The following is a 23,892-nucleotide window of genomic DNA, read 5'->3' as shown; positions in this document are numbered from 1 at the left end:
ATGGGTGCACTTCTAGGGCATTTACTCTAAATGACATAAGTCAGACAGAGAAAGACAAATACCGTATATCACTTATATGTAGAATCTAAAAGATGCAGCAAACTAGGGAATATAACAAAAAATAGAACAGGCTCCCAGATACAGAGAATGAATTAGTGGTTACCAGTGGGGAGGAGGACAGGGGAGGGGCAGCATAGGGGCGGAGGATTAAGAGGTGCAGACTGCGTGTATAAAGGAAGCTACAGGGGTACATGGTACAGCGCAGGGAAGATGCCCAGTGTTCTCTAATAACTGTAAATGGAGTATAATCTTTAAAAATTGTGAATCACTGTATTGTACACCTGTAACTTATATATTATACATCAACTATACTTTAATTTAAAAAGTAAAAAAAAAAAAGGAAAAGGTTTGAAGTACTAATTTGGTGCTAGAGTATTCTTCTGAAGGCCATACCTTTTCCCCTTCTTTGTTTAAAATACAGGTCATGGTTGCTTAGTTATTAGGGATAAGCATTGTGATAAACTACAGTGAGGTTTTGGGCTTCCTCCACGCTGTGTCTGGAGTAAGCCACTGATAATAAATGTATGTGCAAGGACTAAATGTCCTTTTCACATGTGACTTTGAAGTTTATAATTGTATTTAATCCTTTAAGAGGCAAGAGGAGGATGAACTTGCACAGCCTGGAGTCTGATGGACACAGTCAGATGAGGTGGTGTTGGATTTCTGCTGCGCCTGCCCCTCACCTCCACCCCAGTTATGAAACAATCCTGTTGAAAGTTATTTTGAATCGCCCAGCCTTTTCGCATGATGTGAACATCACTTTATAAGCGGAGGGATGTGGTGATACAAGTGAAAATCAAAACGAGGCTTTGGGAATAAATAATCTCAGAGCATCTTATTGGCCCCATTTACTCAGCTTCTCAGCAGTCCATTTTCACTTGTGACTGACAGTCATCGTAGGCCACGTGGGATTTAAAATTTTAATGGTTCACAATTACTGTGAAGTTGGGTAATTAATGTTTCTCCTGATTTATTTGTGTTTTAGGACTCTATGAAATGACTGAAAAAAATTTTGTTTAATTATATTTACTTCCATGAAAAAATTATCTAAAAATGTCATTTTGGTAAACCTGTTCTCTATATGTGAAATGTTTTCAATGCAGAAAACTCTAGGTATTCTAATCTTTTTGAAAAAGAACTTGAAGTTTGAGACAGTTTGATATTTTCAGAAAGCTCCTGTGCAAGAATCAATATTCTTGTAAAGTCCTATCATTTACACTCTATTTCTTAGGACTGGAAATTTGTAATTTGTATGTATATGTGGATGTTTATGTTAAGGAACAACTCAAAATAATACAAGAAAAAACCCATTAGGAGACTTGAAAGAAAACTAGGGCAACTGAGATATTGTCAGTGTTTTCTGATTAATAGAATAAAGAAATGCTTTGAAATGATGCTTTAATGTTTAAAGTGTTTTAACAATTACTTGAACTTTTGCGTATTAAATAATACCAGAGTGCTTAGAAATGCTTTACTAGGTATCTGTTTGTTTAAAACCCTTGATTCGAATGAAAAAGGATTTGAGTGGCCTGGTTAATTGAATTCCTAGTGCAAGAGATTAACCAGATTCATTTTTATTTGACACGGTAAAAATTGAGTGTACTGTACACGCTATTGCACAGTTGAATTTTTGATTTGGAATTTGCAGTGCTGGTGTGGGGAGGAGGGAGTTATGTGGAGAATGTTATGGCTACTAACACTTGATATCCATGTAGATCATATATGTATATTATCACTGAGACAGTGGGAGTCCGAGACTGACCACACAGAAAGTGTAATGTGAGGGAGCCCCAGATGTGCTCTCGGGGGTGACCTGCAGAGGAAGAAAAGAAAGAAAAGCATCAAGATAAAGACATTCCCAATATTAGCTTATTTTCTTGGGATTTGTCTTTTTTGTTTGTTTTCAAAGAGACATAAAAAATAAGTAGTTAATGGAGCATATTAATACCTTGGTCCGTAGAAAGATGTTAGAGAGTGATTCTTTGCTTCTCAAAAGGAACTACATGTAACAGGGCTCCCTAAAAATGATTTAATATTAAAAGTTTGCTTATCTGTAGTTTTAAAACAATTTTAAAAACAGAGATTCTTATAAGTATTTGGATTTTATGGGGTTTTAGTTCATTTACAACCACATGAAATTGGGTTGGTTAGGTTTAGGGAAATGTTATGTACTCTAGAGTATTTGAAAAGGGACGTACTCAAACTATTATCTGAGGTACCTTTTTTTGATGCTTATCAGGACTTTGCTGGCTTTCAGAAGTTGCTAATTTTTTGCTCATTTTAAATGTTTTCAGAGTTTCTTTAAAAAAAAAAAGATATACGATACATACACCAAACTGACTTTGCTTCTAAAAGAAATAGTGTCTTGCTAGAACTTTATGCTCTGGCCTGTTCACTATACTTACCCTGTGGGCATTGTGAGCAAATTAAAGCTAGTTTGAATGGTATCTTTCTTTCCTCTGGTATTAAGCTTTTGTCTTTTACATTGTCTTTAGCTTTACAAAATTAAACCTGGACTTTAAGAAAATGGTAGGATCTTTCTTTGAGGTTCCCCCCACCCCACCCTAATATCTTGAATATCTTACGAAGTAATGTCAATATCTCTAGCATCTCTCATTAGAAACTCTTCTGAAAGCTCAGTTTGTCCACTTGCGGTTCATTTTATAGGCGTATTTATCTGACACCACTGCATTTTGGTTTTGATTATAAGCAAAGCATGCCACTGTCACTGTGCTTTGACACTGTGTCACATCTTAACTTGGTTATTTTGGGGGCACACACCATACTGCTTCATGACAGGCCCACGTGAAAGTGTGGAGTCAGAGGGTCATATGTTTTTTCCTGCTGAAGTAAGGAAACGGCTTTGATTGATGCAGAGAAGTTAACTTTAGTGATAGAATCAATTCTCTGAGATTTCCGAAGCCATCTGCTAAAGGATTTGTGCAGATACCTGCTTGTGTGCTGAGTGCCCCTAATAACCAGGGTATGAGGGGACATTGGGCATGTTAACTTAAAACTTTTTTCTTTTTTAGGTCCACAACTCCCAGGCCTGTTGCAGATCTCCAACTCCTGCTTTGTGTGACCCCCCAGCATGCTCTCTGCCGGTGGCATCACAGCCACCACAGCATCTTTCTGAAGCCGGGAGAGGGCCTGTAGGGGTAAGGAGAATCCCGTTTTTAAAAGCTGTCAATATTTTATATCCCATAGGGTATAAAATAGGAATATTACCTCCCTCCCCAGAGCCCCTTTAAAAATGTGCTGTATTGTATGTGTTTTTAAAGGAGTAACAAGTACATGCACAGAGGAAGCAAAATACGGGACTTGCCTTACCCCTCTAGGACAGTTTCAGAAGCGGGTGGGGTTTGGTGGTGTGGGGTATTCTGGCACCAGCAGAGAGCATGCTGGGCTGCTGCAGGAAGCAGGAGCTGGCAATCAGCAGCGAGTATGGATGTTGGCAACTGAAATGGGGGAAACAGGGGGTAAGTTTGAGTCCACGTGTGGAGGATGCATTTCCCCAGGATTCCTGGGACTCATGGCCCGTGAATCTAAACTATCTTGGGTGCTGTCCTCTCAGGGGACGATTTATAGAGTATTGCTCGGAAGTAGCCAGGCTTTTCTGCAATGTCAGACGTAGAAGGAAAGCCTTTTGAAAGCCTTGGGCTGTAGATGTAATGCCCTCAGCTGTTCTCTGGTAAATCCTCTTTACCTGCCGGTAATGTGGGATGACTGTGAGAGGTAGCAGGGTGAGCTGTCTTCAGCGCTTTATCCCTCAGAATGCAGGGCCTGCTGTTAGTGATCCACGAGGGTTCTTTTTGTGTCATGTGAGTCACCTTCTCTGAGAGCTGTGTGTACACCTGTCTTCCTTGTCCTTCCTTTATGAGGATTTAATGCTGAAGTTTTCTGAAAGATAGGTGTTTATTCTGATCACCTGCTGTTAATTACTAAAGAACTTTGAGACCTTTCTCTTGTTGTATGTGGGGCTCAAACTCACACTCAGAAAATAACACAAGAGAATAGTTATCACACATGCACGCACAATTCAAATTAGTGGCGATGTGTAATGAATTGTTCAGTTGCGTGTAGAACATTGATACCTTGAGACTAAGAGAGTGCTCTGAACGGGCTGTAGCACTTGGGGAAGTTTTGTGAAGGCAGATAGGTTTGAAGAGCTGAGTATGTGTTTGATATGTCAGTAATGTATGGGCAGGCAGAGTGGATGAGCCTTCCGGGTGTACATGTCAGCCTGGCCCTGTAGGCAGCCTAGGCAATGAGCCGGGTGAAGCTGGGAGTTGTCAGAAGATAACCACGGGATGGCACCGAAGAGCACAGGTTAGTGGGTTTGGGGAGGCAGTGGTGGGGTTATATAAAATGCGGCCAGATCACAGAGGCTCTTAAAGGTTAGACAAGGCAAGATTTTACGTGCTAGACAGAAGAGAGCCTTTGCAGGCTTTTTTATTCCAGGCAAGCTGATTTGCAAATCACTGCTTAAGAAGATTTCACTGGGTAGCAGTGTGCAGTATGGAGTGGGGACAGATTATGAAAGTTCCAATTATGTGGCTAGGGCTGTCATCCATGCGTAAAATGAAGAAAACCAAGACAATGGAGATTGGATATTAGTAACTATAATAAAATGACAAACAATTATCACAGCAACATTTTCTTGTTTAGATAGTTGCCAGTGTAATTTATCAAGAATTAGACTAGAAAAAAGGTCCACGTTATGGAAGCCTTGGAATTCTTGATATAATAGCCATTCACAATGAAAGATAAAACCCAATGTAGTGGATAAAAATCTGATTTTAACCCCTGGAGAGATATTGACATCTTAAGGGACAAATTAGCAGAGTTCTGACTTGACTGCCTATTTCAAAAGTCTTGGCATTTTACCAGTTACCATTGTGCGCGCGCGCGCGCGCGTGCGTGCGTGCCTGTGTGTGTGCAATCTTTCAGGCCTGTATTATCTTTATCCTCTAATCAGTGTGGCTGTTATTGTTAGACTGTTTCATTTACTGCAGTACTCACTAACCAGGGTTTTCTGAGTGGATTTTAAATTTTACCCATAATAACATTGATTTTTTTTTAGTCAGCTTTTTTTTTTATATAAGCATTAGTGATGACCAGTATTTATTTTTTTAGCAGTAAAAATCTTGTGCCCACTGAGGATTAAAATAAATTCATGATTGGTGCTGTACTCAGATACCATCATATGTCTGTTGGAGAAGATTCCGTAATAAGATGATAAATCTTTCAGTCAAGATGACACTGCATAAAGCTAACGTACTGATTGTTCTTTAACAACGCTTCATGCTGCCAGAGTCATTTGAGCTGGATCTGAATCCGATCCAGTTGGCAGAGCTCCTCTCCATGTGTGGAGCTCTCATAAATTCTGCAGGCACGCAGATCTAATACAGTATAATGAGAGAGCTGCTGGGAGGAAAAATTGATTACAGGGTTGCAGACAATATCATTAATGTTTCCTGCCATGATACACCAGATGTCTTCCCTAATAGACAATTTTTGTTAATTTGGTTTTTATAGGATAGCATTGATTGCATAATAATTTAACTTTTTTGTGCATATTCAGGTATATATGATCTGTGTTTCTGTACTAATGATGACATCAACTCGTAAGATGTAATTTTATCAATTTTTATCTGTTCATTTAAAAAGTATTTGTGCTGGAAAGGCAATATTTTTGCTTATTGAGGATAGGTTAGCTTGGTTGTCTTCTAGCAAAATGTTCGTGGGTAGTGAGGGAGGTGAGGAGGTTAAGAAAACATTAAAGGAGACTTAAAAATGCGTGTTCATTTCCTCTCGTGGAGGTGGCTCATGGCTCTGCGGGCTGGAGCGCTTGTTGGGTGCATTCATCCCCCTCCTCACCAGAAAAATCAAGGGCTGGTTAGGGCATTAGTTATTTAGCATTTTTAGTTTTTAGTCTTTTTGTGTGCTTAAGACCTCTGCGGAGTGGCTGACATACAGAAATAAGACAGTGTTATAATTGTGGGTGGAGCTATTTTATTTAAGTTATTATTTCTTTAACTACTGGTTTTGCTTTGGGGGCGTTATCCTTTAGAGAACAGTTTTTTTTTTCTTTTAATGAGTTCCTGTCTCATGTAGGACACATTAATTAACCTTTCTAACCCTTAGTTTTCTCACTTACGAGATGGGTACGTACTACTGCTGCTTACCTCAAAGGGTTGTTGCAAGGATGAATGAAATCATTCATTAAATTGCTTAGCATGGTGTCTAGCATGTAATAAGCATTCATTAAGCATTTTCTGTTATCACGTAGAATTTTGTTGTACAAATTCAGGTTTAAATAATTTATTGATTTTCTGGGTATTCTTAATCTGAAGTCCATGGGTACCTAGGTGGTCTCCTTGAATTTAAGAGGGTCTTTGAACTTCCTGAAATTGCTTGCAAAGTCTTCTATGTATGTGCATTTTCCTGGAGAAAGTATATACTTTTCAACCATGGATGCTAATCAGTAGATTCCTAAAATGTTGAAAAAATGTTTAAATTAAGTTTAGAAACAGCTACTTTCTTAAGTCTCTTGAGGTGGGTTGCTTGCAACCTCAGATCAGCTCGCTGTTTGCTAAGGAAGTGAACTAACGAGGAGCGTTTGCTTTGTGCCGAGGCTCACCGCTGCTCTGCTCACGTGCTCTAACCCATGTCACCTCCCCTGCGGTCTGTGATGTATCTTGTATGTGACAGAACGCGAGCTTTGTCTTTGGTGAGTGGCCAGACTACGGTTTAACTCAGGAAGTCACCCTGGGTGATCCCTGCCTCGACGCCCCCTGCCTTCACTTTACTAGCGAGTTTTTCACTAACATGCTGTTTATTCACATGGAAGAGTAGAAGGCTTCTGCCACAGAGAGCCTTACAGGCTGGCCTTTACCCTGAACAGGTGGACAGTGTTGCTAAGAGCGTGGTGTGTGGACCCTGTTTAGTGTTGGTGAGTTTTGTTTTCCTGTTGGCACTTGTGGTCGTCATATCTTTAATGTCCTTTTGTCTAAAAAAATGCATAACTAGCAAACACCAATGATGAATTCTCTTTTCACTCATCTTAACAGTTCATTTGAAAAATTATCCCCACCGTCTGTTTGTTAGCCTGTGTTTGTTTCAGATAAAACTTCGTGCGTGTGCGAAATTGGGCTTTGCATCTCTCTTGGAATAAATCCACACCCCTGGTCTAGACAAATCTGCCCCCCAACACAGAGCAGGGAGCTGGGCCCAGTGCCTCTCCAAGCCCCAGCTTCATGAGGGGCTGCCTAGGCCAGAAACCCGGTCTCCTGGGTCTCTGGTTAATGTTCTTTCTACTGCTGCTTGCGACCTTCCTGACCCATAGGGTGGTCTCACAGCCAGCCCATGTCAGACACCATTTACTTCTTTTAAAGCTAAGAATACTTTGCCAGATACCTAGTTTAAACTTTTTGACTGAGTCTCAAACCAGTGTTAAAACACTGTTGTTTTTTGCTTATGTAGGGCATTTATCATTTTTAAGTGTCATTTCTAACACTGGTACTTTTTATACTTGGGACTTTTGGTTCTATTTAATAATTAAAAGTGAACATTTATTATAAAATGCTATTTTCAAAGTAAAGTTAATTATATTTCTTACCTACCTGGTGCTTGTAAAGAATTGTCATCTGGTTGCCTGTTTAGTTACATAGGAGTTTTGAGGGCATCCTCCTTTTTCAGAGTTTACTGTGGTTTCCCCGATTGCCATTAAGTGTGCCAAAAATAACCATTGTCTTTTTATATTTGATTGTAGTGAAAGGTGTTAAAACCACTGATCTTCAGAAAAATTGCCAATACAGATACTGTATTAGTTGAGGGATTAATTCATGTACCCTAATGGAAGATGATTGCTAGCTGTTGAATTAAAAAAAAAATTCTTAAAACGCACAGCTGACCAATGTTAGTTTTAGAGAGCACAGACCCTGCTTCCGGATGAACTCCTTTCCTTTAGAGCAGTTGTTTTCACACCCTGCTCTCCCTTAGAAGTTAGTTGTCAGTTAATTTATTCTTAAGGCTACCTTCCATTACAGTTATCTTTTTCTTTTCACAAAAGGGTCATCAAGCCACATTTTCAGAACATAGATTTCAATAACCTCATGATTTTATAAAACTGCCTACTGTCCTTTTTTTTAAACTGCCCACTGTTTAAGCATTTTTTTTGTTTTGTTTTGTTTTGTTTTGTTACCGTAGGTCTATGGGAAATGTAATGATTACTTGTAAGTTTTACTGAACTTCCCTTTCTTTGAGAGGTAATGCATCACCCTGTATTACTTACAGGCACAGTTAGGCCTTTCAGCCTTTCCTGTTTTGGGGCTGTTTGTACTGTTTGAAAAGTATCTAAGCAAATGTGTAGAATTCCCAGGCTTTACAGGTTCTCCAGGATCAGTTTTACTCATAAATTGCCAAAGACATTTTAGCACGTGGAAGTAGAGCTTGCAGTTCTGTTTGGTTTAACTTTGTTTTTAGTGTCATTCCTCATTTTAGGATATCATAGTATTTGTAGTGACAGTATCTCTTAAAATATCAAGGTCTTCAGTTTTTCTTAGGGCCTGGGTCAAGTTTAAGTAATACACCTGAGGTTAATCAGTCCTTTTCAGAGTCTAGAAATTATTATGCCTCATGCCTGGAAGTTGGCATTTTCTGTTTTATCTTTGCTTGAATATCAGACACTTGTCATTCCCACCCCTCCCTTTTTTTCTTTGTAAATAGACTTTAGTTTTTAGAGCAGTTTTCGGTTCACAGCAAAATTGAGTGGAAGGTATAGATTTCCCACATACCTCCTACCGCTCTTTGTGAATAGCCTTCCCTTCCCCGTTAGCAGGATGCCCCGCCAGAGTGGTACATATATTACAGTTGATGAACCTACACTTCATCATCACATCATTATCACCCCAAGTGCATAGTTTACATTAGGGTTCACTGTGTGTTGTACATTCTTTGGGTTTGGGCAAGTTTGTAGTGCCGTGTATCCACTGTTAGAGCTTCATACCAGAGTAGTTTCACTGCCCTGAAAGTCTCCTGTGCTCTGCTTATTCCTCCCTCCTTCCTCCTAACCCCTGGCAGCCACTGATCTCTTTGCTGTCTCCATAATATTGCCTTTTCCAGAATGTCATATAGTTGGAATCATACAGTATGTAGCATTTTCATTTTGGCTTCTTTAACTTACTAACATGCACCTAAGATTCCTCCAAGTCTTTTCATGGCTTGACAATTTATTTCTTTTTCATGCTGAATAATATTACACTGTTTGGATGTACCACAGTTTATTTATCCTTTCACCTACTGAAAGACATCTTTGTTCTTCCAAGTTTTAGCAGTTATAAATAAATCTGCTCTAACATCTGTGTGCACATTATTGGGTGGACATAAGTTTATAACTCATTTGAGAGCCCAGTTGCAGGATTATATGGTAAGAGTGTATTTAGTTTTCTAACCAAACTGCTTTCTGAAGTAGCTGTGCCAGTTTTCATTCCCACCGGCAATGAATGAAAAGTTCCTGTTGCTCCACAAATGTTCTCACCAGCATTTGGTGTTGTCGGTGTTCTGGGTTTTGGCCATTCTAATAGGTGTGCAGTGGGATCTCACTGTAGCTTGAATTTGCATTTCCCTGATGACATGTGATATAGAGCATCTTTTCATATACTTATTTGCTATATATGTGTCGTCTTTGGTAAGTTGACTGTTAGGGTCTCTGGACCGTTGTTTAATCACATTGTTTTCTTATTGTTGAATGTTAAGAGTTCTTTGTATGTTTTGGATAACAGTTCTTTATCAGATGTGTCCCTTGCAAATACTTTCTCCCACTCTGTGGTTTGTCTTTTCTTTTCTTGACAATATCTCTTTCTAAGCAGAGGTTTTTAATTTTAATGAAGTTTAACTCATCAGTTCTTTCCTTCGTACATTGTGCCTTTGGGTTGAATATAAAAAGTGATGTCCAAACCCAGGGTCATCTAGATTTTATTCTATGTTGTCTTCTAGGGCTTTGTAGTTTCACATTCTGCATTTAGGTCTGTGATCCATTTTGAGTTGATTTTTGTGTCTAGATTTTTTTTTCCTATCCTCTTTTTCTTTTTTGCATATGGATGTCTACTCGTTCAGCACCATTTGTTGAAAAAACTATCTTTTCTGTATTGTATTGCTTTCTTTCCTTTGTCAGACACTGGTTGACTATATTTACGTGGGTCCATAATAGGGCTGGCCAATCTATTCCATTGTTCTGAGTTGAGAATGAAATGCAGACATCTTGACTATTTACTCTTAAATACTTAGGTGTGTATTTTGTAAGAATAAGGACATTCAGTTATATAGCCACTGTGTAGTTATCAAAATCAGGAAATTTAAGAGCAGTGGACTACTAACTGAATCTAGAAACAGTCACATTTTGCCACAGGTACCAGTACTGCTCTCTATGGCAATTTGTTTTTCTGGCCTAATATCCAAACCAGCATCATACTTACATCTAGTTACCATGTCTCTTTAGTATCCTTTAATCTGGAACAGGGAACAGTTCCTTAGCCTTTGTCTTTCATGACATTGACATGTTTTTAAAGCATACAGCCCAGTTTTGTGTAGTTTGCTGTTTCCCAGTGATTGGGTTTGGGTTCTTCATCTAAGGCAGGGCTGTTGTATCAGTGGTATTGTGTCCTGAATGCCTTACATTAGAGGACACATGATGACCAATTTGTTGCATTATTGATACTGTCAACTTTGATCACTTGGATAAGTTACTGAGTTTCCCTTTGTAATTAATTAAGTAATTTGGGAAAACTTTGAGACCATGTAATATCCTGTTCGTCATCAAATTTTCACCCACTAACGTTAGCACCTATTGATTATTTTTTTGCCTGAATTGCTGCGGTGATTGTGGAATGTACCTCTTATTTTCTTTTTTCCCTCAAACTGAATTGCTCTGTCTTTGAAAAATAGATCAGGATTCACCTACTGGTAACTTAAATGTGGATTTTTTGAGTAAAGTGAAAGAAAGAGAGAGAGGGAGACAAGGAGGGAGGAAGAGAGGGTGGGGAGGGAGGGAGGAGTGAGGAAGAGGGGTGAGGAGGAAGCCCTCAGAACTGTTGAGCCCTCAGGATGTCTTTCATTTTTAGCAGCACAAGGGTTTCATGAATTTTCATTACTTTTGTAGAAAGAGGAAAAACCTGTGATGGTGTTTTGTTCATTTTTATGCTCCAGAGGAGAGAAAAGCTGCTTAGAAGTAATAGATCATGGATGTAGTTTAAAAAATATACACAGTTTTACTGTTGAAATAATGGAGTTGCTTTGATTCATGTTGGTGACATTTATTAGTGATCAAGTTACTTCATCTCTCTGCACCTCAGTTTCATCACTTATAAAGCCGGAATATTATTTCAGTAGTTCTGGAGTGAGGCCCAGGAACCCAGAGTTTTTCCAGGCCCTCCCCAGGATACCCGGATGGGCAGTCAGCTTTAGCAGATGGGAGTCTGCCGCCTGTGACTGCTGTAGATGCAGATCTGATCCTGTCCTTTGCAGGGTGCAGAACTTTGGGTGCAGCTCCAGGTCCTCTTAATGCTTTTTAAACCTGAATATTTTATGCCCTTAAGAAATTGTTTTTTTTTTTTTGGTTCTCCCATATTATTAATTTCCTACCTTCCCCAACACACAAATTAAGTATAATTGCATGTATATCCCTAATCCAGTGTTAAGAGACAATTTATAAATTAATTCAAACCAAACTACAAACCCAATAAAATTCTAATTACCAACATTAATTAAATAGAATGGATGTTGATGTTTTGCTAAAATGAAATAGCCACTTGTGACAGAAGTTGGTTACTGATTGCTTCCGGCCCAGATTACTGGGGGCTAGCGGATGATGTAGATGTGTTTAGATTCCTGGGTTCCACGTGGTGACGCTCTTCTCTCGATTTCATTTTCATTGTTATCACTGGGGAACCTCTCTCAGTGTAGCTGCCGTGAGGGACTTTGTCCTTACCTGGCACCAGGGTGACATATTGGGTTCGTCTTATTTGTGTACTAGCTTGTGGTAAGTAAAGTAGTGCTACTTAGGTTTTGATTGCATGTAAATTTATTGAGTCAAAATCATGTGGCTCTGAACTCCTAATGAAATTATAAAATAGGTAATTCAGAAAGTATGTTAAAAAAAATTTAAGATACACATTGAGATGAAAACAAAATCTAGCTGTCTCCTTCTTCTGCCTCCCCATCTCTTGTTCCTCTCTGAGAGAGGCAGCCAGTGACCCTGACATTGTGCCTTGGCTATTTCTGTATACAGCTGTCGCCTAGTGTCTGTGGGGATTGGTTTTAGGACCTGCCTCAGATACCAAAATCTGCGGATGCTCAAGTCCCGTGGTTTGCCCTTGTATCCACGGACTCCACATCCTCAGACACAGAGGATGACTGTTCTGTGATTCAGCAGATAATCACTGACTGCTTAACTACTGAAAAAAGCCCTGCATATAAGTGGATCCATACAGTTCAAGCCCATGTAGTCCAAAGGTCAACTGTGCAATCTGTCGTTTCGGCTAGATTAAATCAAGGGCTGTTCCATTCATCTTTTGGTTTGTAGTGCCAAGAGCAGTTCTTGGCTCCAAGTAGTTGCTTCTTAACAATTGAATTAATAGTTTGCTTCATTTACAAGATAGGAAAAGAGCATTTTTAAAAACCAGGTTAAGAGGGACTTTTAAAAAAGGAATACATTAAATGTGACTGAATGGGACCATCATCTAGAATTACAGCACTTCATACAGTCAAGAGAAACATTGGCCAGCACCAGCCAGAGAAACCTAGTAAGCATGTTTATAGTTATATGTTCTAGAAGGACATGACTGTTGGGTGTCTTTCCACCTTGCCTTCTACCTCCCCTGGAAATGAGAGAGAGTTGTGGGCCCAGGAGAGTTTAATGATTAGATAGCAATGTATGGCTCAAGTTTACCTTTTTTCCTTACCTGTTGGAATTCTCATGGGCTTGTGGAACTCGTACCACATACACCTCGTCCACGCGTGCCTATCAGTCTTTTAGCTAACATAGCATGAGGCTGTTTTGATGTCTGATCTGTAATGCTGGTTTTTGGCTCTTTGACTCTTTTTTATAGGGGAGCTTGTGTGATCTTATAGCAGAAAAGTGGTTCATGGCCGCAGAGAGGGATGTGTCGTCAGCTGTGAGGCTGCTGCTGTTGGTTGCAGCCTCTTGACAGCACTGCTTCTCCTTGATGCCGGAGCCGAGTGGTGCTGGCTGCTGCCCTGCCCCGGGGCCCTGTAACAATTCGTATAGTTTGGATGGAAAAGCAGAAGGACCTAAACAGGCAGCTGTGAAATGCCTTTGGTGTCCCGTAACAGGAAGTGTGTGTGGTGACCTTGGCCCGCTGGACCCCGCGGGGTTACAGTGCTTTGATCCAGAGGATCCTGGAGGGCTGCTTTGGAATCACATCCAAAGGCAGATGAGCAGCAGAAATGGCTGCCTCCAGCCCCACTCTCACACACTCAGTGGAGGGTGGAGCTAATTGTCCACAACAACAGAATTAAAATTGAGTAACATTAGTGAAGTATTAGGATGGTGTCATTGGAGGGCAGAACATTCTGTCAGGGATGAGAGCAGTTCCATTTGTACTTAAATCAAGAATCATTGGCTTCTTTTCAGTCTAAAAATTTTGGGGGGTGGGTGTTTGAATATTTTTCTGTAGATAAATATACAGGGATACTCTTAAATTTAGTATTCACCAAATTTATGATTTGGTTAATTTTTCCTGAAAGTTGAGGGACTTTAAGACCTGTCATGTTGGAATGAGGAAATAGTGGTTGATACCTACACTGATTCTTCCTAAGTTTTCCTTTTGTTAGTAGTGTCTTCTTGGATGTATTAAAAATGTTCGCAGATGTCCAGAGATTGGTGCACTGAACATTGTGATTGAATATTAATCTGCTCTTAAGATAATTCAGCAGATCTATTAACAAACAAAAGGGAATGCACAAAGCTACCTGATGCATTGTTAAATTACTTAAAAGAAATTGTCAAATGATAATTGACAGATAGGTCTGTTTAATCTGTAGAACTTGAAATGCTGCTGTGGTTTTTGTGGGCTAAGTAGGGAAGACACATCCATGAGACCTGGGGGTTCTTTAGAAATGGATGAAGCATGACAAGGAATACCGGGTGGCAGTTTAAGGATTGCAGGGCAGGAAAGCACTGTGATTAAACTCCCTGGTGTTGTCACTGAGCTGTAAGGCTGAAGATAACACTTGCTCCTTCTGCTAAAAACAAGAATCAATACTCACTCCTCGATGGGCTAAATTATTAAAAAGAGCCCTTCTTACAATGTTTCATTAGCCAGGATTTGCCTCTGCTGGTGATCTGTTGGCAGCACAGAGAGATTTGCTAGGCATTTTGTATGAAGATTATTCAGTCGGCAGTGGAGCCCTTTGGATAATTCCCTTCCATCTTACATGCTCTTGAATGGATTTGTGATTTGCTTTTGCCTAAGTGGCTTTGTACCTTTTGGAGTTACTAAACAGTGTTAGGCACGTATACACATTTTTAAAAAACCTTGTTTGTTTTGTTTTCTCTCTTGTAGCTGTGGGTGAATGGTTAACCGATAGTTTTAGTGATGCCATTAGCAAACATCAAATGCATTTGGCTTATAATGTCAGTGTGACATGTTGATTAATGATGCTGAGTTTAGTATTCTTCCCTTATGAGGAAAATTATATAAGAAGTTGACTTGCTTTTTTGGGGGTAGCTTTTAATGAGGAGGGGGGGGTGTTCATTTGTCAGGCAGCTGGTGTGATTTCAGCCAACGAGTTGAAAAAGAAAGCAGCCCCATCTTGTGCCCTTCAGGGAAAGAAAAAAAGCAACTAGTGCTGGGGCTCCTCTAGTGCTGGTGGTGCCACCGGTCCCAGCGAGGAATACAGGCTGGGGAGCGGAGACCGGGAGGAGCCTGGGCGGCTGAGCTGCCCGCTCCCGCTGTCCTTTGCTGGGGGGCTCTGCCCGAGGCGCCTTTCTAGAGCAGCGGAAAGGGGCCTGCCTGTTGGACTGGCAGAGTTGCAACCTTCTGGATGAAGTTTGAAGCTTTCTGGCCCTCTACAGTCTGTCTGAGGGGAGATAAGGCTCTGCATCAGTAGTTCAGGATTGGTGGCATGATAAATTTAGACTGTTTTGGTGGAGACAGAACTGTTTATAGAGATTTTTAAATTCAGTCTCAGAAAGAGTGCGGTCAGCTGGACAAAGCCGTGTTAAGACATGCTAGTCCCTGTTGCGGAACCATAAGGTGAGGCTAAAGAACAATGTAAAATCACATTTCTGCTTCCCTGGAAAACTGATCAGATTTTAAAAGCCTTCTATCTAGTGTGGAGGGAGTTGGGAGAGGGGAGGGAGACTGATACAGAGAGGCTGGGGAGAAAGGGGTCTTGGAAATCCACCTCAGTGCCAATGCCGTGGCAGTGGCTTCCATGCATGGAGGGGCTCTGGTGTGGGAGGCTCACCCGGTGGGGAAGGGTCTCTGGAGAGGAAGGTGCGGCTCCTGAACATTGGAGGGGGAGCCCCCTCCGCCCCCCTCCGCTCCTCGACAGCGGATGTGCTGCGGGGCTGGAGGTGCCGGAGGTGCCCTTCAGGTCCCACCTGTCACCCGCTGTGGGCAGCCGCTCTTCCAGCAGATAGTTAATTATTTTCTCTCCTGTGCTCTCTTTCCGCCTGGCCTGAGCTTTTGTTGTGCTGCTTTTTGCAGTATACTGTGTGTCATTTGTTTCCAATTTCAGACTCACAGCTCTACTTCCTGTCCAGTTCAATTTGGTTGAACGAGTAAGGAAAGGACATGGTGGTGGTGTCTGTCCAGTAGCAAAGGAGGGGTGATGTCCCAGCAGACTGAGTCACCGTACGGGGTCTGATTCTGTGAGGAAGCTTTAGAATACACACTTGGTCCTGTCACAGTAATCTGAAGAACACAGTCTACCTTTTCAGCTTGCTTTATGAAGCTGCATTGAATCCACCTGGAATTCTTCTGCGCAAATTGCTTTATCTGAAAGAGACACATTGCCCTTTTATATTTTGGGGAGAGAGGCAGAGGGCTGAGACCTTGACAGCCTCTGGTCTAATGTCTTGCTTGCATGAAATGATGCCTTTCTGCTGCTTCTTGAGGAAATGTAGTTCTAACAGTGACTACTGAATATCAGGCAGTGAGTTGAGCAGAGGAATGTGTTCTTTTAGAGATGGTCTAGAAAACTGTCAATAGGATTGATCATTAAAAAAAAAAAATCCATTGAGATGTTTATTTACAAGATTACAGTGAAACTCCCTTGCTTTACAGACCTGATTATTTGTCCAGATCAAATCGGCTTGCCCAACTGTGCACTTTAATATCTGACTCTGCTCGGAATAAAGACTGCCACAGGCCTTCTCCCTTCCCTCTGACAGCAACCTTGTAACAGTGAGGTTGCAGGGTGAATGCTTTTGTATCTAAATCTTTTAGTCACGGAATTTTAACACACTAGTTTTTCTTCTTACCCAGTTTTCTAGTCTTATGTATTTTTTATGCCCATTGGCTTAATTGTTTGGGTTATCATTTTAGAAATCTGGTTTAACAAGGAGCAGCATGAATTTCTTTGAAAATCCAAATGCCTGTTTTAAAAAATTAGCATCACTACAAATTAAATGGTTAAGTCCTTGATGCTTTAACTCCTCATGAATGCAATGAGTGATGAAACTCAGTTAACTTTCCCTTTTAACTGATGCATGCCCTGGGCATCTGTCCTGTTGTAACAATGCTTTTGACCTTTAGGGGTAGTGAACTTGGAATTTCTCTCAGGTCTTTTGGGGTGGGGCTAGTGGTACTTAAGCACTGTCACATACTCTATGTCAGCATTGTCTCCACAGATACATCATACCAGAATATAAATCACTAGGGAAGTTAATTCAGTAGGGAAGATTTGTTTTCTTACTCAAATTGGGTTTTCTCTGTAAGGGAGATAAAATATCAGTACAGTTTCCTAGATGTCTAAGTCATAGGCTGGTTCGTGTTTGGGATACTGGTTGGAGACGTTTTGTGCTCGGGTCACCTTTTTTCTAGGCAAATTTTATGTTTCATAAACTAAAATTGCATATATATTTACACACACACACACACACACACACACACACACACACAAAGGTGTTTATGACAGAGGCTCATTCCTACCAGTTTCCATAGAGGTCTTACTTTGTGTTACTGATCAGGTGACTGATTAGTAACATTATTACTTATTGACAGATGGTTTTTATACCCGGGGTGGCAACCTTTTCTGTAAAAGGCCAGATAGGAGACGTTCAGTTTTGTCTTCTCTGTGGCTACTACTCGTGTTGGTCGCAGACAGTACAGTACAGCCTTACTGTGTTCCAGTAAGACTTTGTTTTCAGAAATAGGTGGACTGGGCTTGTAGTTAGCTGACCCCTGAACTAGTGTGATCTCATGAGGATTATTCCCCTGAAGGAGTCACTCTAAAGCTTTTTCCTTCTTCATTGTGACCTCACGCCTCTGTATGGGTCATGGTGGTTTGCAGACTTCGTGAGCAGTTCCTTTTTCTTTCCTATATTATTTTGAACAATAAATGAACGTGAATATTTTATATATTTAAACTCTCTCTCTAACCTCTCCCCTGCACCCCAACCTTAATAGTTTGTGTACCATGCACTAACAGATAAGGATTCCTTGTAAGAACTCATTCTCACTAATGACCCTGAGGGTTTTACAGTGTGATACATTAGGAGCAGTTAAACTTTTTCAGCTTGTTTTTTCTTTGGTAATTAGCTGATGTCTGTGGAGAAAATTTGAAAGGTTAAATGTGTATGATAAAATACATTAAAGTTCCATGTCCTAATTTTCTTGTGGGTCTTTTGGTCTGTTTTTTAAATTAAAAAAATATTGCAACAAAGTATTTAAGGTAGTATTTTATTTGTATTTAATGAAAAGTATGACTTCTGTTTAATTTAGTATTTAACAGATAAATATCGATATGGGCAAATACTTTAGTGTATGTTGCTGATGAAATAAAATACTTGATTACCCACATAGGCAGAGAAAACTTAGCCAGATAAAAATTAGTCCACAGTCCCAGATCTCATGGCTGATCCTAACAACCATCCGCTTTTAAATGTGCTTTGTAATATGCTTTTGCTCGCAAAGCATCCTGGGAGGTGACTGGGGCTGGCTTTCTTTTCTTCACTGTTGGAAGAACAACATGGAACCTCATCTGATTGACAGTGGTTCTCAGAGATCTTACTATATTAAAGGACAGTATTGTTATTACTATGACATAATTATGCAAACTGTTTTTAAGAAACGTTATTACTTATTGACAGATTCTCTTCATATCCAGATGGAATATTAGGGTTTCAACTTTTATTTGAGGTAAGGGTTTGAAGGTGTATGGCATAAGCTGAACTAATCTGATATGTATTATTTGCTTTTAGTTCAGTTGCTACGTTTCTGGCTAACTGTAGAAAATTGTTATAAAGTTGTTATAGAATTGTCTGTGATTTCTACCCCTCCATCTCCTTTTCACAAATGCTTTGTTACAAATGCAGTATATTGTCACCACAGCCATTAAATCTGATTTTGTCTTCACTAGTTGACCATGGTGTTTTTGTTATACCTTACTACCCAGTGGCGCACACACTTTATGTAATTTATTGTGCGTATTCACCCCTGCACATTTATTTATTTTAAATATTTATTTATTTTGCGTGGGGGCAGTAATTAGCTTTACTTATTTATTTTTTTGATGGAGGTACTAGGGATTGAACCTAGGACCTTGTGCATGCTAGGCATGCACTCTACCACTGAGCTATACCCTCCCCCTTGCTCATTTATTTATTTTACTTATGATCATGATTAATTTCATCTCACTGAGAGGTAGATTGCTTATGGAAAGAGTAGCCAGTTGGTTTCTGTTTTCATTTCTACTACCAGTTCTTCCTAGCTGTGCTACTTTAGGCAAGCTGTTAATATTTTAGAACATTAGTTTCCATCTATCTGTCAAATCAAGGTAATACTTTGTGCTGCTTACTTCACAGTGGGGTTATTCTCATGTGAGAGTAGAAAGAGGTAATAGAGTACTTCAGACATTTTGCACGGGTCTACAAATGTAAGAGTATTAGATATTGTTAGGATTGGCCGTATATGATAAAAACCCAGATCACAGTAGTAAAAAGTCTATATTCACCTTTAAAACAAGGTGTTTTCCAGGGTGTGCTATCCAGAGTTGATAAGAGTGACCACAGTCCTCAAGCATCTAGTTTCTTACTGTCTGCACTAGTGTCCCTAGTGCATGGTTTCCATTCTCAAGGTTTCCTCGTGGTCACAGATGACTGTTGCAGCTGCAGTGGTCAGATCCATGTTCTAGGCCAGTGTTCCTCAAATTGTGGTCTATAAACTGAACTATTTGTTATTAGTCCACCAGGTGTTAAGTACAGAAACTGAAAGTAACTGTTTAGAAACTTTTACAGCCATTTGACATTGCCACACCATTTTATTTTGTTTTATTAAAGTTTTACTCTGCAATGAATTGGGGAAACTGATTCTCCACTGTAGCCAGGCAGCTGCAAGAGGAGGGCACCCCGATGAAGACTAAGGCAGGCCCATTCTAGAGCTTTTCTAGTACCCCTGCCTAGCGACTTCAGTCTATGTAGGTCTTCAGGAGAGGCTGGAGTTGTTTCCGGCTGTGTTCCTATAATATAAGGGCTCTGTTATTAAGGAAAATGGGGAGAGTGGGAGTTGAGTTAGGAACTAGCAATCTCTGCCACAGTTGGACACGTCTTAAACCTTAGCTCTGTCCAGCACGGACTCAGACCCACAGATGCAGCCTGGTTCCTGAGCAGCAAGGACGCTAGGTCTGCAGCCGTTTCTGGGATTAGGAGGATTACTGCCTCTCTCAGGTGGGAAGACATGCTGAGAATGCCAAACACAGAGTAAAATGATGCAAGAGCGCATGCAGTTATCATTTCTAGAAAAGAATACTTTCAACAGATTTTAAATTTTCTTATATTTTTATAACTTAGAGCTTAATTTGTGAATTTAGTTACATTTAATTACAGGTCCTCTTCTTAAACCAACATGAATTAGCTTCGTGTAAATATGATTAAGTTTGATTCTCCTTGGATAAGATGTAGAAGTAGAACTCTTTACAAAGATGACTTTTAAAAGGTACCTTTTTCCTGGTTTGAAATAGGCATGATCCTCTTTGTATGTTGCAGTGCATACGAGTGTGTGTTTGTATGACTGCAAATGCATACGGGTGGACGTGGTAGGCAGGGTTTTAAAAGACTTACTGGAATGAAGTGGCTCGTTATTTAGTTGGATTTTGTTTGTATTTTCAAATTTTAATTTCATCATCCTCTTTCATTGAGAAGAGGAGGTATGGTAAAATGTCTTCGCTATGAATGTAATATGTCACATTGGCATTGTAGCAGTATTTTTTCCCTGCTGTAAAAGTCTTTGTTTCCTTCTGGTGTATTGTCATTGTGTATTAAGCCCTCTTTATTGTATGGCATTTGATACTAATCACGTTTAGAGAAAGGGATTTTAAAAAAGAATGACAGCTGCATCTTGAAGAGAAAGTCAGAGTTCTTGCCTGCAACTGTTTGTGAGAGGTGAGGGCATACTAAATATCTTTAAAGGAGCTAAAAAGTAGTGTGTTTGCCATGGTGTGTGTGCATTGCAGAGAAGGCACAAAGCAGTGGAACTGGCCGTCGGGCAGGTGAAGGAGGAGGTGTCCTAATAAATGGAAGGACTTGGGGTTGGCTCATATGAGTGGTGGTGGGATGAGAGGAAAGTGGGTCCTGGGGGAGAAGACGGTTCCACGAGTTGCTTGTTGGTGTCTGTCCTCTGTAGTTCCCGTCACCCGGACTTTTTTCAGTCGCTGTGGCTGGATTTGGAATTTGGGAAGATGGTAGGCAGGGTCCATTAATTGACTTGTATGGACAGTTTTGCATTGAAAATAGATGTTTGTGCTTGGCTTTTCATCCAAAGGTGTAAATTGGCATCTTTATTTTTCCCTTGAATCAGTGAAGATGGTGCTGATGGGTGTTTGCTGTTCACTGTCAGTGACAAAACCTACCTTGGTCACAGATGGTCAGGGGCTGTCGGGAGGGTCAGGGCTTTTCTTGCTTTCAGACCACCTGTTTTTTTGCCCATTCTGTTTGAAGCATATTTACCTTTTCCTCTTGTTTTATCCCAGAAAAGCCTCTGCACACCACCAAGTTATCCATAGAGAAAAACTTGCCTTAACTGCCAGCGCCGGCGGCTTGATCTTTACTCTCCTGCCGCCCTGCGGAAGGTGGGACAAGACGTAGTGCATCTGAGGGCAGCGCCACGGGATGCCCTTGCAGCCTTCTCTTCAGAGCCTCAGTTGAAGAGCCCGCTGGCTCTCTCCTTTATAGTGAGCAAACATTTGGGAGGCTCCTGCTCAGGTCCTCACATCTGAAGTAACTGAGTAACTTCCAGTTGCTCCGGATACTGGCAGAACGATGCACTTGAGTCAGGATGGTTTGAAGACTAATTGGTTGGCAGCTCTTTCTACTCAGCAGTTCTTCAGCTGTTGTCAGGAAGAGAAACAGCTAGAAGATTCTGGGTGAGCATGTGGTCAGTGGGCGGGAAGCAGCAGCTGTGAATCAGCAAGGCTGAGAAGGCTGTGCCCGACTGGGAAGTCAAGGAGCCTTATAGTTAAGTGGAGGAAATGCAATTTGAGGGCTAGGTTTTCCAGATAAGCAAATTAACAGTGTGTTTACCCTCCTGCCTGGAAGCATTGCCTTCGTATTTCCTTTCTAAGTGGGAACTAATTAAGATGAGAAAAATTTCAGCTTTCACTTTGGAAAGCTTAAAGACATGGTTTTTGTACTTTTCCCAGCAGAGTCAGAGTCAGAATCCCAAATCGACTAGCTTGGCCTTTGAGTGACTGACCTGTAGGCTGCAAAGCAGTCGACGTTTCCCTGTCCTCAGGGCTGCTCTGGCTTCCTGCTTAATTCTGTACCATTTCATGAAATGTATTTCATGAGTGAATTTACCTCCCTAAATGGATATTAAGCTTCTCGAGGGAACAAACTGTGTTGTAAGCATTTCTGATATTCTCTGTGGTCCGTAGTATTGTTCAGTGTGGGTTGTAGGCTGTTTCTTGATTTGATGGATTTGCTCCGAATCTCTGAGAGACCAGCTCCTCATCTTTCAGGTCTCAGCTCAAGTGTCGCCTACTCTACATGGTTTCTCTGACCATCTTATTCATGGCCTCATCCTCTCTCCTACTTAGTCGTTCTCTCAGATGTTGGCCAACCTTAAGGTCTTGTTTTTATGACATTGATAATCACCTGAAATTATCTTGTTGGTTTACAGGCAGACCTAGGAGATACTGCAGAGTTTGATTCCAGACCATTAAAATAAAGCAAATATCACAATAAAGCGAGTCAAATCAAGTGTTTTGTTTCCTAGTGCATATAAAACTTATGTTTACACTATGTATAACATATTATGTGTGCAAAAGCAATATGTCTAAAAAAAGTACATACTTTAATTAAAAAATACCTTATTGTTAAAAAATGTTAACCATCATCTGAGCCTTCAGTGAGTCACAATCTTTTTGCAATAGCAATATCAAAGATCACAGATCACCATAACAAATACGATAATAATGAAAAAGTTTGAAGTATTGTGAGAACTACAGAAGTGTGACACAGAGATATGACATGGGCAAATGCTTTTGGAAAAGTGGCACCCGTAGTCTTATTTGATGCGGGTTTATCATAACCTTCAGTTTGTAAAAACAAAATACAATTATCTGCGGAATACAACAGAGAGAAGTGAAATGAAAGAGGGCATGACTGGTTTTCTTTTCCTTTCCCCTGCAGAGCATAGAATTTCCACTTTACTTATTTTCTGTTCCCCAGTGGAACAAAAAGCTTTTTGAGAACAAAGGCCTCATTTGTCTTATTCTGTGCCTATTACAGGACCTAGCACTCAGTTAGACATTCAGTACATAGTCATTGAATGAATGAGTGAATGAATGAAAGTGTTTGCAATTTATCAGACTCTAATTATCTGGTTTTTATCTGGGGCAGTGGTTTCTCATGCTGTGTTCTGAGCTGGTGCATTTGGTGGTCACAGTGGAAGATGGTCAGGAGGGGCTCCACGAGATAAGCCCTGGGCCCTGCCTCTACTTGAGGGATTATTTGGATTTCAGTGTATAAAGATTTTGTTTGGAGAAGATAAATGAAAGGCTCATCTCCACTATGGCATCTGTCAACCTTGAGCTCCACTTTAACCTAGTTACCACTTCATGTTACCTAGTTACCATATCATGTTACCTAGTTACCATTTCAAGTTGCTGAGGGAACTTGGTGCCTGAATTCTCTACCCTGGACCATACGTGTTGGCTTTGCTCAGGGAGTGGCTATCTCCTGGATCAGGTGTCACACCTCATACAGCTGAAGGCTCTGCCAGAGTCACAGAAGACAAAGCATGGCCACTGCAGAGGCTGGGCAGGGCAACTGCCCTTAGAGGGAGTGTGAGAAGGGGGAGCCTGGTGAGTTCTCCAGCCCCGGTACCTGATAGGGACTTCTGATGAAAGTTAAAAGTGGCAGACATGTTTCTGAAAAAGAGGTACTGGAATAGGTTGGATTTGCAAGTTAGTTGGTCTTTTTTTCCCCCCTCCTCAAGTTAAATGAGGATTTTCAATGATTTATTTTAGATTACTCCAGCGTGTTAATTGTTCTTTGTAAATGTTTCTGTATAATTCAGCCAATATGTTAAGCGAATACTGTGTGTATAACACTGCTGTGTATGAGGAAAGAGGTACTCATCTCCC

General features: G+C 40.5%; 1 protein-coding gene across 3 annotated transcripts in view; it reads left to right on the top strand.

Annotated features, from left to right (window-relative positions):
• RERE (arginine-glutamic acid dipeptide repeats) overlaps positions 1–23,892 on the top strand; it is a 366,156-nt gene that overhangs the window by 167,835 nt on the left and 174,429 nt on the right. For 2 of the 3 annotated variants that reach the window (XM_032495113.1, XM_032495114.1), the window contains exon 4: positions 3,093–3,218. The exons of the other annotated variant lie outside the window; for it this stretch is intronic. In XM_032495113.1, the coding sequence (XP_032351004.1) occupies positions 3,093–3,218 (126 nt within the window). The remainder of the gene's footprint in view (positions 1–3,092; positions 3,219–23,892) is intronic. 3 annotated transcript variants of the gene reach the window in all.

The sequence above is a fragment of the Camelus ferus genome, chromosome 13 (assembly GCF_009834535.1).
Source record: "Camelus ferus isolate YT-003-E chromosome 13, BCGSAC_Cfer_1.0, whole genome shotgun sequence".
Lineage (NCBI taxonomy): Eukaryota > Metazoa > Chordata > Mammalia > Artiodactyla > Camelidae > Camelus > Camelus ferus.
Note: the sequence above shows the minus strand (reverse complement) of the source record. Positions and strands in the feature narration are given on the sequence as shown.